Genomic DNA, 14,957 nt, shown 5'->3' with positions numbered 1-14,957 from the left:
GCTATGAATGTCAGTATTCTCTCATACAACAACAGTTGAAAATCTGAAAAAGAGTGTACACTTCAATTAGAGATATGAGTGAAGCAGATCCTGTTAGGACTAAGGCAAATCAGACCAATAAAGGATGTTATTGACTGTGTATTAGAACTTCAATTTTTGTGTGAGGCCAAGGGAAGAGATGTTTTTTGGGTACAGGATCTATATTTTCTGCAGCACACTAAATAATTTAACTTTTACAGTCAGTTTATTCAAACACCATAATTACTTGGAGCCTTGAATAGGAAGTGAGATCTGGTAGGTTTGTATAGGTTAGTGTGAAATCCTGATGCATCTCAAAGTAATTTGGGCAGAGAATAAAAATACATTTTCAGGGCACCCCTGAAGAACTAGAGTAAAATGCAAAAGTATTGGACTTTCCCACCTGTGTTCTTCCTGATATTCTCACAAAGATTGAAGAGTAACAATTTAGTAGGCTGAGCCCTCAATTTTGGGGCTTACCCTTATGAAGTATGTTACTGCAGAGGAGAGACTAAGTCTGCTTACAATTGTGTCTAAGAGTCTCCCCCAGAGAACCTCTTTGTTGCTCAGATGTAGCCCTCTCTCTAAGACCCCATTTGGCTTGGTGAAATCACTGCCTTCCCCCCATGTGGGACACTCCCTGGGATGTAAATCTCCCTGGCAATATGGGACATGACTCCCTGGGATGAGCCTGGACCAGGCATTGTGGGATTGAGAAAATCTTCTTGTCTTAAAGGGGGAAACAAAATGAAACAAAATGGTTTCAGTGGCCGAGAGATTTCAAATGGAGTTGAGAGGTCACTCAGGACGGCATTCTTATGCGCTATATAGTGTATTGGAATAGCTAGAAAGAAATGCCTGAAACTGTTGAACTGCAACCCAGTGGCCTTGATTCTTGAAGACGATTGTATAACTGTAGCTTACGTGGTGTGAGTGTGATTTTGAAAATGTGGCTTATACTCCCTTTATCCAATGTATGGATGGATGAGTAAAAAAATGTGGACAAAAACGAAATGAAAAATAGGGTAGGATGGGGGTGGATGGAATGCTTTGTGTGTTCTTTTTTACCTTTTTTTTTTCCTTATTTTTATTTTTGGAGTTTGGAAAATGTTCAAAAATTGGGGTGATGACTATACAACTATTTGATGGTACTGTGAACAGCTGATTGCACACTGTGGATGGTTGTAGGGTATGTGAATATATCTCAATAAAACTGAATTTAAAATGTAAAGAAATTGATGAATAGAGCTTGCCACTTCGACAACAAAAAAAAACTAATTAGTGCACACTGTATTTCTAAATCAGGGATGTACTGAATAGGGAGACTTAAAATCATGGTAGTAAACTCGTGTGTGTTTATGTGGTGTTATTGTTGTTACTCTTATGGAACTATGAGGTCGCTTTCAGGCCTGTGCGTATTGAATATCTGATAGGCCTAGACTTACATGGCTCCTTCCTTCTCCTCCAGCTTTACCTGCGCAGGACCCTGCCTGGCCAGGAGCGGAAAGCACAGGAGGAATGGCTGCAGGTTTGCTTGCAGCCTGTTCAGAGGTATTCCAGAAATTATTCTTTCTCCAAAAAAAAAACCTTGTTATTCTCAAGGGATACATTTCTTGCCTATGACCTAGAGCGTCACAGCCCAGTCAGGACTGGTGTCAGGCTTCCTCAGTTCTTAGGATGGGAGAGGGGTGCCTAGGAAAGGCTTCTATTTGCACTTTTGTTAATTTTTTATAGGAATTCCTCCTCACCTTGACTCCCGCTCCCTGCGCTGTCTCACCTAGGATTATGGCTTCAACAGTTTTATTAACACATAGTTGACCTGATCTTTCCACAACCAGGTTGTGAGGACTCTTATACTTTTGTTAAGGTTGATGAGCTCCATATTCTGCTGGGTGCTGTGAAGGAAGGAAAGTTTTTCACTAGGAAAATTGTTCATTTGCTTTGCAAGTATTTCCCTCATTCCTGCACTAGATCCTATCTGAACTGGGTCTTGAATAAGACAGGAAGAGTCCTCACAACCTAGTTGTGGAAAGATCACGTCAACCCTATGTTAGTAAAACTGTTAAAGCCGTAAGCGTAGATGAGATGGCTCAGGGAGTAGGAGTCAAAGTGGAGGGTTCTGAGGGCTGAGCCTTGGGGCAGATAGTGGGAGGCCTCGGAAGCATTTCCACGCTCCCTGTGCTTTGGGTCTCCTTCCCCAGTTGGCTCTTCCTGGTACATTGATGGAAGTGGCCGTTGGTTGATCCGGAATGCATGTGCTGTTTCAGGACTCAGTGACCTTCGAGGAAGTGGCAGTGGACTTCTCCCAGGAGGAGTGGGCATTGCTGGACACCGATCAGAAAAATCTGTACAGAGATGTGATGCTGGAGAATTTTAGGAACCTGGCCTCAGTGGGTAAAGCTGACTTCATCTCCTCAGTTTTTGTTCATGTAGCAAATGTACAGTAGTAAACACAAAATGGTTACTGGTCCCTTGGTCTGTGGGGTAGTCTTGTTACTTCCCATGAAAATCAAAGTCTGTTCATCGTACTGGTTTTATTTTCTCTATTAAAAGTTTTAGACATTTTTCAGCATGTGTTTGATCTTGGGGATGGGTTTCAAGGGTGAGTTCCTTATGAGGTGTGGAGTTGTGGGTATTTGCTTTTGGGTCCTTTCTGGATCCTTTGTTCTGATTGTTTTGCTGCTCTTAAAGTTGCACTTCCTTATCTTCAGAGCCGTGTCAGACCAAAGAACTGTAATTCATTTCCTGGGAAGTTTTTTTGTCTCCTACACAGTCCTCCCACATTATATCTCTTTCCCCATGAGCAGGGTATCTCTGCAAACACAGCCTGATCAAAAAAGTGGAGCAGAAAGAACTGAGGACAAAGGATAGAATTCTCCTAGGCACCTGTGCAGGTGAGCCCCAGATAGAAAGGAGTCATTGAGCACCACAATCCTGGCTGGTGAGGGGAACATTTAGGAAAAATCAAGTAGTGCAGGAAAAGAAGGCTGAAGCCATTGTGTGAGCTTTCCATCATTTTTTTTCACTGTCTAGCCATTCATTCATACTTTCCTTTGGTCTCAGAGAAAGAACTGTTTTGATTCCTCTTTAAATTTAACATTTCTTTGACTGCTCTTTGTTCTGTTCTCCTTTGTTTTTCAGAGAGTACCCTCTTTAATATTCTCAAATATACACAATAATTTCTAGTCAAAGTACCTCTCATTCCACTACTTATTCCTATCATTGGCATCTCTTCCCAGATCCAAACTCCTGAAAGTGTTACTTTGGTCACTGGCCACCTCTTCTCTTTCACATTTTCTTCCTATACTTAATATTCATATTTGAAAACAGATTCATAGAGCCCTGCTTCCTTTACTCTTTCATTCCTTCTTTTTCTCCCAATAATTACAAAAGCTTTCCCTGTTCAATTTCAGACTGGGAAACTGTACTTATGTCGAAAGGTGTAATTCCTATGCAGAATGTTCCTGGGGAAAAAACATCCAATGGCATAAAAATGGTAAGATTTACCAGGAATGATGAAGGTTCTGTATGGTGGGAAAAGTCTAGGAATTACATGAGTTATTAAAACAGCAGCACATGAACCAGGGGAGACAGTTGAGGCAAGTGGCTTTCACTCACCAGAAAGTAGTGTTTCAGGAGAGAGTTTATGAATCTTACAAAATTGGAGAACTCTCTAAACTTCACTCAATACTTCCTCCCTCAGAAAGGATACCCACAAGTAAACATTTACTTAAGTGAGGTTCAAATATGAGGCTTTAATACATATTTAATTCGTTATTCTGTCATAAAACTATCTTTTTTCAAGAATCATTTTGACAGGAGTGATTATGATGGAGACTTCAGCAGAGCATTCAGCTTATCCAGCATGCGAGTATGAATAGGGTAAAAACCATATATGTGCACCGTGTGTAACGATGGTGTAGATGTCAGTCATAATAGTCAGTTTCTTACACATGGTAGAGTTCCAGGAGGAGAATCCCTATGACTATAATGAAAATGAGAAAGCCTTTAGTTACCTCTTACTCTTTATTCAACAGGCATCAACTCAGCCTGGCAAGAAACCCTTGGAATGTAATCATTATGGAAAATTCTTCAGAAAAGACTGTCACCTTACTTGTAAAAGATACTGCAAGGGAGAGAAATGCTATAAATGTAAAGAATATGAGAAAGTTTTCAGCCATCCGTCAACTGCTGCGAGTCATCCCTCAATTCTTAGGAGTCATGTGGGTACTCACACTGGAGAGAAAACTCTTGAGTTTAATGAAAAAGCTATCGATCAAGAGTCATTCCTTCAGAAACACTTACTAATTCTCATCAGAGAGAAGTCTTACGAGTGTAAGCAAAGTGGTGTGTCCTTCAGCCTGCACCCTTCCTTTGTGGTACATGAGCAAATGCCTCTGGGAGAGAAACTCTGTGATTGCAGTGACTACCAAAGAACCTTCAGCCCAGGGTCTTCTCTTAATATCCACAGAGGTGTACCTACTGTGGAAGAAAGCTTGGAATGTACTGAGCATGGGGAAACTTTCGCTGGGCCCTTGACCCTTCAGAAATTTGTGAGAACTCACATTGGAGAGAAACCCTACAAATGCAGTGACTGTGGAAAAGCCTTTATTTTTCAGTCTTCCCTTAAGAAACACATGAGGTCTCACACTGGAGAGAAACCTTACGAGTGTAATCATTGTGGCAAGTCCTTCAGCCAGAGCTCTCATCTTAATGTGCACAAAAGAACTCACACTGGAGAGAAACCCTATGACTGTAAGGAATGTGGGAAAGCTTTCACTGTTCCTTCTTCCCTTCAGAAACATGTGAGAACCCACACTGGAGAGAAACCCTATGAATGTAGTGACTGTGGGAAAGCTTTCATTGATCAGTCTTCTCTTAAGAAACATACACGATCTCACACTGGAGAGAAACCTTATGAATGTCATCAGTGTGGAAAATCCTTCAGCACAGGCTCTTATCTTATTGTGCACAAGAGAACTCACACTGGAGAGAAAACCTATGAGTGTAAAGAATGTGGGAAAGCCTTCAGGAATTCCTCTTGCCTAAGGGTACATGTGAGAATTCACACTGGAGAGAAGCCCTATCAATGTATTCACTGTGGAAAAGCCTTCAGCACAAGCACTAACCTTATAATGCACAAGCGTGTACATACTGGACAGAAATTCTGAATGAAATGACCGTGGGAAAGCCTTAGGTGATCCTTTACACCTTATTCCTCACTTTAGAACTCACACTGGAGAGAAACTCTATTATAAGCAATATGGACAAGCCATCAGGCACAACTATTCATTTCTATTCTGCTGGGACAAACTTTGTAAATGTTATGGTTCTGTGATTGTCTTTATACCTGTCTTTATTAGTTTCTTAAGTTTTTATCCTTAAAGCACCCCAACTCCTTAATTGATAAGTATGAAGGTCATATACATGCTAAAGTCATCATAAAAGTTTTACTATATAATATTTTCATTGTAACTTAATTCTAAATATTGTCTGATTCTCACTGCATAGGTAGTTTAGAACTGTGTTTTTAAATATGCAGACCCTGTGTATTTTATGTTTTAGTTATAGATTTCTACTCTAAGTACATTGTGGACAGAATACATAGTATTCATGAAGATTCTACATTACATAAATTCAAACAAAATTGTTTGAGACTTGTGATGTGGCCTAGTGTGCCACATACAACTAGTCACTATTCCAGTATCCATTCCTCCCTTCTTCCTTAGACTAACAAAACCACACTTTTGTTCAAGTTGGCAGTGTCGACAATTTTTTAGTCATTTCCAAGCTTTCCTTGCAGTTATGAGTGTTCGTGTGATCACAGTCCTGGTCAATGAGAATTAGGTGGAGATCACTGTATGAGACTTCTAAGGAAGCTAATGGAAGTAGGAGCATTTCATCTGACATCTTTCCTTCACCATTTGTCTTCCGTCTTATCCCTTCTTTTTTCCTAGACCAAGGAGACGACAGTCAAAGGCTAATGGTGATGATAAAACATGGAGACATGGGTATTATCTGGCTGCATCAGTCCTGGACTGCTAATTTCATGTTACATGAGGAAAATAAACTGCTAACTGATTTAAACCACTCTCGGGAATTTTTGGTACAACTCATTCCAGTCTGAACCAATACATCTAATATGTGGTCAAGTTCTATGAATCCTTCAAGTGTGGTTGAAAACAGTGCATATTCTCTAATTGTTGGCTATACTCGGATCCTCAATATATTTGTTGAATAATTTTTACTTATTGTGTGTTCTGGTTTGCTAAAGCTGCCGGAATGCAACATACCATAAATGAGTTGGCTTTTACAATGGGGATTTATTACCCTACAAATTGCAGTTCTTAGGCCACAAAAATGTCCAAACTCAAGGCATCAACAGGACAATACCTGGATTCTGAAGAAGGCTGCTGGCATCTGGGACACTTGTGACACATGGGAAGGCACATGGCCGGCATCTGCTGGTCCTTTGGTCCTAGGTTTCATGGCTTTCAGCTTCTGGTTCCAGTGGCTTCCTCTGTGAGCTTTTGTGGGTCCTCTCTTAGCTTCTCTGGGATTTTTCTGAGCTCTGGATTTTTTGTGTGTCCTTTATCCTTTTATAAAGAATTCTAGTAAGGGGATTAAGGCCCACCCTGAAAGGCAGGTCACATCTCAATTGAAATAACCTAACCAAAAGGTCCCACCCACAATAGGTCTACACCCACAGGAATGGATTCAAAGAACATGGTCTTTTCTGGGGTACATAACAGTTTCAAACCACCACATTGTTCTTTTCCTGCTCTGTCATATATTGAGAGAATTGGGTTGCCAGTTCTTAAAATTCTGTCTCTTTTGGAGGCAACATAATTAGATACATACAAATTTAGATATATGTTGCTGGTAAATTGTCCTTTTTTTCTTAAGTAATGACCTTCCTTTTTCCCTAATAATGGTTGCTCATTAATTCACTTGATATAAATGTGAGTGTCTCTTATGTGCTAATTATTTTTTGGTCTCTACCTCTACAGTCGGGATCAAAACAAAGTTCTTGCCCTTGTGGGACTTACTGCTAGTCAAGCAAACATATGACAAACACAAGCATGTAAATATCTCAAATACTGGTAGGCTCTGTGGAGGAAAATAATGCATGATAATGGATGTAAGGATTGTGGAGGTGTGGAATTTGCTAATGTTTATAAGATTACCATGGTTGGCATCTTTATTAAGGTGATACTTGAACAGAATTCCATGAAGAGAGAAGCCCTGTGGATATCTGAGGAAAGAGCATTCTAGGCAGTACAAATGCTCTAAAGTAGAATTGTTCTTCAGATGTAAAAAACAAACAAACAAAAAAAAGCAGACTTTAATGGTGGTAACAAGAAGGAAGAGTGATAGATGAAGGCCAAGAGATGGGCCTGCTCATTTAGGTTGGGAGGCCTTTGGCTCTAACTTACACTGAAATTGGAAATCTTTAGAGTTGTTTTTTCCTAAATAAATATACTGTTTTGTATCATCACTTATAAGTCAAGGCATCATGACCATGATTTAACTTTCTAGGTCTTTGATAAGGATATGGTTTATAGAAGAAGCCTCAATCCTTTAATAGCTTTAAAACAAAACTCTACTTTTATGGGAATTTTCAAAGTACATCTAAATAGAAACAATACTATAATGAAGCCCCAGGGATCTATCATGCTGGTTCAACAATTAACAAAAATCTCTTTTTCCTTTCTTGTCCCATCCCAAGCATCATGCTATCTCTCTTACAAATATGTCAGTATGCGTCAAAAGATGAGAGGTAAATAAAAAAATACCAAGTTAGTATTTCATAAGAAAACTCATTTGAGGACAGAGGAAGGGCATGATCTGTTTTGTGTGTTTTAACAGCATTATTCAGAGTGTTGTGTTGAAAATAGGCTACAGGAGACCAAGGAGGAATAATGGAGACTATTTAGGATATTGTAATCTAGGTATAAGTTTATGGAGGCAAGGTGGCAAGATAAGGCTGCCCTCATTAATTGAGTAGGAGAGTTCATTCTTCTGTTCTCTGGTGGAGTTTGTGTGTGTACGTATGTGCTAGTCACTACTTTGGGTCCTAGATATGGAGAATAATTCTATATTTGGTCTCTTGGTAGACCCTCATTGTCATTACCCTAAATCTCAGGCTCACAGATTCCTAAGAGCCTTTTTCTTTTTCTTTCTTCCTCCCTTGTTTCCTTCCCATGTCTCTTTTTAAAAATTTTTATCATGGTAATATATACATTGTAGTAACCACTCCTATCCCCAAATATCCACTATCCAAAATTATATAATAGAGAGTATTTTTGCCTTTTTCAAACTTGATCTAAATGGAATCATGTACTGTGTATTCTTTTAACTTATAACTTCATATATTCCCCTCTGTGACATGTTTTCAAAAAACTCTACCTAACATATTCAGATTACATTTACTTGGCCAAATTGCATTACATAATGTATTAGTCACAATAATGGTCTCTCAAAACATCCACGTGCTAATCCCTGAAACATAAGTATATATTAGGCTACATAGCAAAGAGTAACAAATGAAATTTATGTTGATAATCAGCTTACAGATTATCCTGTATTTTCTGGCTGGGTCACAAGTGTCTTTACACATTGAAGAATAGTTGGGAACAGAGGGAGGTTTTAAGATGCTACCCTGTTGGCTTTGAAGATGATTTCACTTATATGAAAAGCCAAGAATATACATATTCATATACAACACTAAATTTCCCAGTTTAGGCACACTGATATGTACAAATCAGTGATATTAGATTTACTGTTGTGCTGCCATCAATATCATACATTACCAAAACTTTATCATCATACCAAACAGTCACTCTGTACTCATTAAGCAATAACCCCATTTTGCCTTCTACAGCCTTTGGTAGGAAATTATCTTATTTGATTCTACATCATACAAAATTTGCCATATTATCTGGGTGTAACTTAATGTCCACCTCATTTTTGAAGGTTAGTTTTACTGGGCATAGAAGTCCTGGTTGACAAAATGTTCCCTTTTGTCAATTGAAGTATGTCATTCCACTTTCTCCTGAACTCCATAATTTCTGATGAGAAATCAGCATTTACTCTTAGTGAGACTCCCTTGTATGTGGTGCATTGCTTCTCTCATGCTGCATTCAGGATACTCCCTTTGTTTGTGGCATTTGGCACTTTGACTGTAATATCTCATTTCAGATTTCTTCAAGTTTACCCTATTTGGATTTTGTTGACATTCTGGATGTTTATATTCATGTCTTTTGTTAACTGACTGACGTTTTAAGCCATTATTTATTCAAACATTGTGTGCCGGTTTGAATGTATTATGTCCCCCAAATGCCATTATCTTTGATGCAATCTTGTGGGGCAGATATTTTAGTGCTGATTAGATTGGAATTCTTTGAGTGTTTCCATGGAATGTGCTCCACCCAACTGTAGGTGATAACTCTGATTAGATATTCCCATGGAGGCATGGCCCCACCCATTCAGGGTGGGCCTTGATCAGTGGAGCTATATAAATGAGCTGACAGGCAGAGGGAACTTAGTGCAGCTGTGAGTGATGTTTTGAAGAGGAACTACAGCTGAGAAGGGCACTTTGAAGACAGCACAGGAGCTGCACATGAGAGACATTTTGAAGATGGCCATTGAAAGCAGACTCTTGTTCTGGAGAAGCTAAGAGAGGACAAATATCCCAAGTGCGACTAAGAGTGACATTTTTGAGGAACTGCAGCCTAGAGAGGAACGTCCTGGGAGAAAGCCATTTTGAAACCAGAACTTTGGAGCAGACGCCAGCCACGTGCCTTCCCAGCTAACAGAGGTTTTCTGGACACCATTGGCCATCCTCCAGTGAAGGTAACGGATTGCTGATGTGTTACCTTGGACACTTTATGGCCTTAAGACTGTAACTGTGTAACCAAATAAACCACTTTTATAAAAGCCAATCCATCTCTGGTATTTTGCATTCTGGCAGCATTAGCAAACTAGAACACATTGTTTCTGCCACTTTATTATTTCTTCTCCTCTGGGAACTCCCCTAATGTTCACTCTTCATTTTTTTTTCCTTTCTGCTCCTCAGACTGGATAATTTCAATTGTCCTTTCTTCAAATGCGCTGACTTCTTCATCCAACTCCATTCTGCTTTTAACCCCTCTAGGGGACTTTTATTTCTGTTATTGTACTTTTATACTCCAGTATTTCTGTTTGGTTCCTTTTAATAATGTTTATATCTTTATAAAATTCTCATTTTTCTCATATAAATTAGAAAAATGTTCAGTTTTTTGTGCTTTTAGATAGCTGAGTATTTTTAAAGAATTGGTCTTAAAAGACTTTGTCTTGCATTTCTAATGTATTGTCTTCCTCAGTAATCATCTCTGTCACATGATTTTGCTGTTTTCAAGGGTCAATCTCATCCTTCTTCCTTGTGTGATGTGATTTTTTTGTTTGAAATCTTCACAATTTGAATATTCCAATGTGTTAACTCTGAAAATTAGATACTCTCCTTTTCCCAGATGCCATTTCTTTTATTTTTCTTTATTTAAGTTTGATATATATATCAAAACTTCCCACTTTAATCATTTTCAAGTGCACAATTCTGTCTTAGTTTCCCAGCTGCGAAACCAAATAACATAAAATGGGTTGGCTATAACAGCAGGAATTTACATTCTTATACTTTTGAGGCTAGAAGAAGTTCAAAATCAAGGTGTCAGCAAGGCAATGCGTTTCCCCAAGGGACTGTACTGTTCTGGGGCTGGCTGGTGGTGTTTCTTGGTCTGTCATATGCCAAGCAAATGGCAATGCTTTCTCCATTCTTCTCCAGTTTCCATTGACTTCTGGCTTCTTTTCATGGCTTTCTTGATGTGGTCTTTTCTATAAGGCCTCCAGTAATAGGATTAATATCCATCCTGATACAGTTGGTCACAAATAGACTAAAAACAACCTCATCAGAAGGTCTTATTTAAAATGGGTTCACACAGGGATAGATTAAGTTTAAGAACATTTTTAAACTGCGGTGAATAATTCAATCTATCACAAATTTAGTAGTATTAATTGCATTAAAAAATATTGTGCTACCAACACTAATAATACCCATGACCAAAAATGTGCTGGTTTGGATCTGCTATGTATCCCATTGCTCCAGCCTGACTCAACCCCAATACTAAAGGACATGCCAAGCAAAAAGTTCCCCATGAATTTTAATAGGGACTTTCTTACAGGAGTATTCTTTCCAATGGCAGCTGCTTGGGAAATGGAAGTCAATGATGCGTGCATAGAAGAGGAAGAAATGCCTTATTTATCTCAGCAGAGCCTCACTAGATTCAGTTATGAAGAAACCTCAGCTGAGTCTCATGAAAGTTGATTACCAACAGTGATTAGGCTTAATGACTTTCCATGTCTGTACTCTGATCACACAGGCTGCAGCATGCTCAAGGCCCCACCCTTTTCCCTAAGGGAGGGGGTGGGTGCCATCCCCTGTGCTGCCACAATCCACCCTCATGCAGCAGTTTGCATTGAACATAGGACATTCATTGTATCTATATTCCACAACTGTATAAGAGATACAGAACATTATGAGCCCTCCCACACACAGCACAAAGTGATGCTGCTATGGCCAAGAAAGGGAATTAAACCATTTTATTGATAATTGATAAGACTTATGATTTCAGTCTTTCTTTTCCAGATTTTCTGATACTTTGCATTCTGTCAGCACAGTATTCCACACAGTCCAGTTTGCAGGGGTCCCAGTCCAAGGCAGGCCATTGGCACCTCATGATGGTAGTTCAGCATTGAGATTTATTGCAAGAAATTGTGACAAAGTCTTATCAAAATCAGCTACAGGTGTGGTTTGTCCTTAGGCAAATTGCCCTTTGGCTGTGGACCTGTCGAACTTAGAACAAGTTTTCTGCTCCCAAAATACAAAGGAGGGACCATAATAGGATAAATTGTCCCTTGCCATAGGGAGAAATTGAAAGGAAAACAGGGGTCACAGGATCCAAACAGTTCTGGAAATCTGCAGGGCAAACTCCATTAGATTTCAAAGTCTGAGAGTCATTTATTTTCAAATACCCTATTTCTTTTCTCCCTGAATTTGCAGGGAGATTTCTGGGGTGACATCTGTTAACCTAGGCATAATGAGGGTCAATAAAGTCATACATGTAGCTCCCTGGGGTATTGGATTAATGATATAAAAAACCCTATGGAATTTTTTTTTGTATAAATTGTGGTCTAATGCTTAAATTTTGGGTGACCCCAATACCCCATGTGCTTAGGATTCCCAACCAGCACAGCTGCATTGACCAGGACCATGGCCAAATGGCCTTATTTTCCCTACTTTCTAATGCTTATGGTACAGGCAAGAGCAAATTATTTTCCTTACTTTGTTGTGGTTGTAACATGGCCACTCCTTTTGCCTGAATTTGCAGTGCTTCCATGGGTCCCACAGTTATCAACTGAACGGGGGCTGGGATGGCTGCCTGAGGTCGTGATTTGAGGGTGGTGAGGACTAGATATAACTGACAGGTCCACTGCTGCAGGGATTGCCATCCTTTAGCTGCTCAAAAGCCCATTCATTCTTTAACATGAAAAAACAGTTCACTTGCACTTGTGGCAGGCAGCCTAGATGTCTTCCCACATTCCTTTTCCCCCATAAGGGCAGCCAACAATGGTCCATTTCTCTTGCTTCCATGTGACCATCCACACTGTTAAGCCTTTAATTCAGCCCATTGGCTGCTTTGCATAGTCCCAGTTTTCCATAATACAGCAACCATACAAGGTTGCACGGCTTCTGCCCAGGTGGCAGGCTGCCCATGAGCTGGTCCATCAGTATACTGAGCTCACTCTGGTATACTGCCACATCTTTCAACAGTGGGCACAGAACCAGCCACCTCGTGGGGATCAGCAGGTAGGGGCAAATGTTCTTCCACATGGGAAACTGGTCCTAGAGTATCATGCATTTCTGTACTTAAAGGTCTGTTGTTAATGACACCACATTGCAGCAGATAGGATTTCCATTTTGTCAGAGTGCTCAGCTGAGCACTCCCTGAATGTGGTTTACTTGCTGTGTCTTTTATTAACCCCTGAATGTGGATGGCAGTGCACAATGACACAGGACATTTTTTGGATTAGTCCTTCATCTTGCAGCATATAGTTGTTTTTCTAAGGGGGATATATAGTAGCACAGCCCCTTTCCAAATCTGAGACCAAGAGCTGAAGGGAACTCATTTTGCCTATTGCCTTTGCCACAAGCCACACCCAAAGTCAATATTGGTACTAGCCACATCCAATTCACAAGGCACATCTGGGTCCATCCCCCTTAAAGCTTGAGCCTGTGTGACAGCTCATTTAGCCTTTTCAAAGGCAGCCTGCTGTAGAATGTCCCATTCCCATGTTTTTTCCTTTCCTGACTAGGACATAAAAATGTTTTAGGATTTGTGCTAAATGTGGTATAAACCAAGGAAAGCTATTAGCTGTTTAGGAGTATGTGGGGTGGGATTATTTTTCACTTTTATCAGCAACAGATGAGGGAATGGTCCTAGTGGTGGTTTCAAATTCTGCAAGGAAAGTTACTTGTCAACCTAACGTCATCAGTATAATGAAAGAGAGTGACCTCTGCTAGAGGTTTCCACATTTTAAGATCTTGAGCTACCAAACCATGGAAAATAGTGGGACCATGAAGATATCCTTGTTGTAGCATGGTAAATGTCCACCATTGTCCCTAGCCCCATGTGAAGGCGAACACAGGCTGGCTGGAGGGATCTAGATAAATGCTAAAAAAGGCATTAGTAAGATAAAACACAATGAAACTGCCCAACTAAGCACTTATGTCCCACAACAAAGTAGCTATGTGTAGTACAGCTGCAAACAAAGAAGTAGTTACTTTGTTAAATTCTCTATAATCGATAGTTATCCACCAGACACTATCAGGTTTCTTCATTGGCGAGACTGGGCTAACAAATGGGCTGTGAGTGGGGATTATAATGACCACTCTTTCCAATTCCTTAATGGTGGCAGTGATTTCTTGATAGTGCCCTGGTAACTTACATTGAAGCACTGCCACCATGCATCTAGGACCTTTACTTGTGCCACGGTTTTGACGACTCAGCACCAGAGATAGAATTCGCCTATGGTAGTTTGCAAAATGATATTTTGCTCTGGCCAGCAACGGTTAGTGTAGGGCCCTTAGTTCATGGGTGTTTCCCATTTATCTAGGTGCATTCTGCTCCGGGGTCTACTAAGGCCAAAACCCTATGTTCATAGGTGGGGGACAAAAAGTTACTTAGTTCTAAATGTGGCCTCTGATCCCCAGTGTCCCCATATATTGTTCTTATTTGGGGATCTCAATTTACCCCCAATGCTACCAAGAAGGGTTCCTCCCTAACCTCCTTTGCTGGGGGGTTGGAGGGCGCTTACGTGGTATCAGCTGTGTTTTTTGGCCAAAATCATCCTCCTATGGTGACCTGATTTCAAGCTTAATATCCTCTGCTCCTTGGGAAGCTTGCTCCACAGTTTGACTAATACTGCATGCAGCTGCCCATCAATATCCTCAATTTTAGCTCCAGCAGCTATTAGACTTCTCCATGTTTGTCTACACAACACATGGTTCAGATCATCACATCCCCTCAGGATGTGACACATAGCTCTGATGCCAGCTGTCCTTCACTTTTGGTGATCTATTTCTCCCCGGTGTGTAATCATTTGGGCAGCCTGTGAAATGGGCTGTCCTATAAGTGGGCTAAGAATGTGCACCAAAGTCCCATACTGATGACTGGGAGCAGTATGTAGAATTATATCATTAATTCCTGTGGTGTAAGTTACATTGTCTGGTCCAATGGCACCCAGCCTGTAAACTGCATGCTTCACCCCTACCCCTCCCCCCCAAAACATCTTGTAGTTCATCAATGGTATTCCAATGGGGGTTTGATAAGGAAAATCTCCCTTCT

At 40.2% G+C, this 14,957-nt stretch overlaps 1 protein-coding gene across 1 annotated transcript in view; it reads left to right on the top strand.

Moving 5' to 3' along the window:
* Positions 1-14,957, top strand: part of LOC119520238 — a 47,825-nt gene that overhangs the window by 16,292 nt on the left and 16,576 nt on the right. Inside the window, exons 3-8 of the mRNA XM_037817922.1 lie at positions 1,487-1,569; positions 2,286-2,412; positions 2,826-2,912; positions 3,432-3,514; positions 4,056-5,183; positions 12,758-12,919. Coding sequence (XP_037673850.1) covers positions 1,487-1,569; positions 2,286-2,412; positions 2,826-2,912; positions 3,432-3,514; positions 4,056-5,183; positions 12,758-12,919 — 1,670 coding nt within the window. The remainder of the gene's footprint in view (positions 1-1,486; positions 1,570-2,285; positions 2,413-2,825; positions 2,913-3,431; positions 3,515-4,055; positions 5,184-12,757; positions 12,920-14,957) is intronic.

Source organism: Choloepus didactylus, chromosome 25 (genome assembly GCF_015220235.1).
Source record: "Choloepus didactylus isolate mChoDid1 chromosome 25, mChoDid1.pri, whole genome shotgun sequence".
In the NCBI taxonomy this organism is placed as follows: domain Eukaryota; kingdom Metazoa; phylum Chordata; class Mammalia; order Pilosa; family Megalonychidae; genus Choloepus; species Choloepus didactylus.
This window is presented reverse-complemented; position numbering and strand designations above follow the sequence as displayed.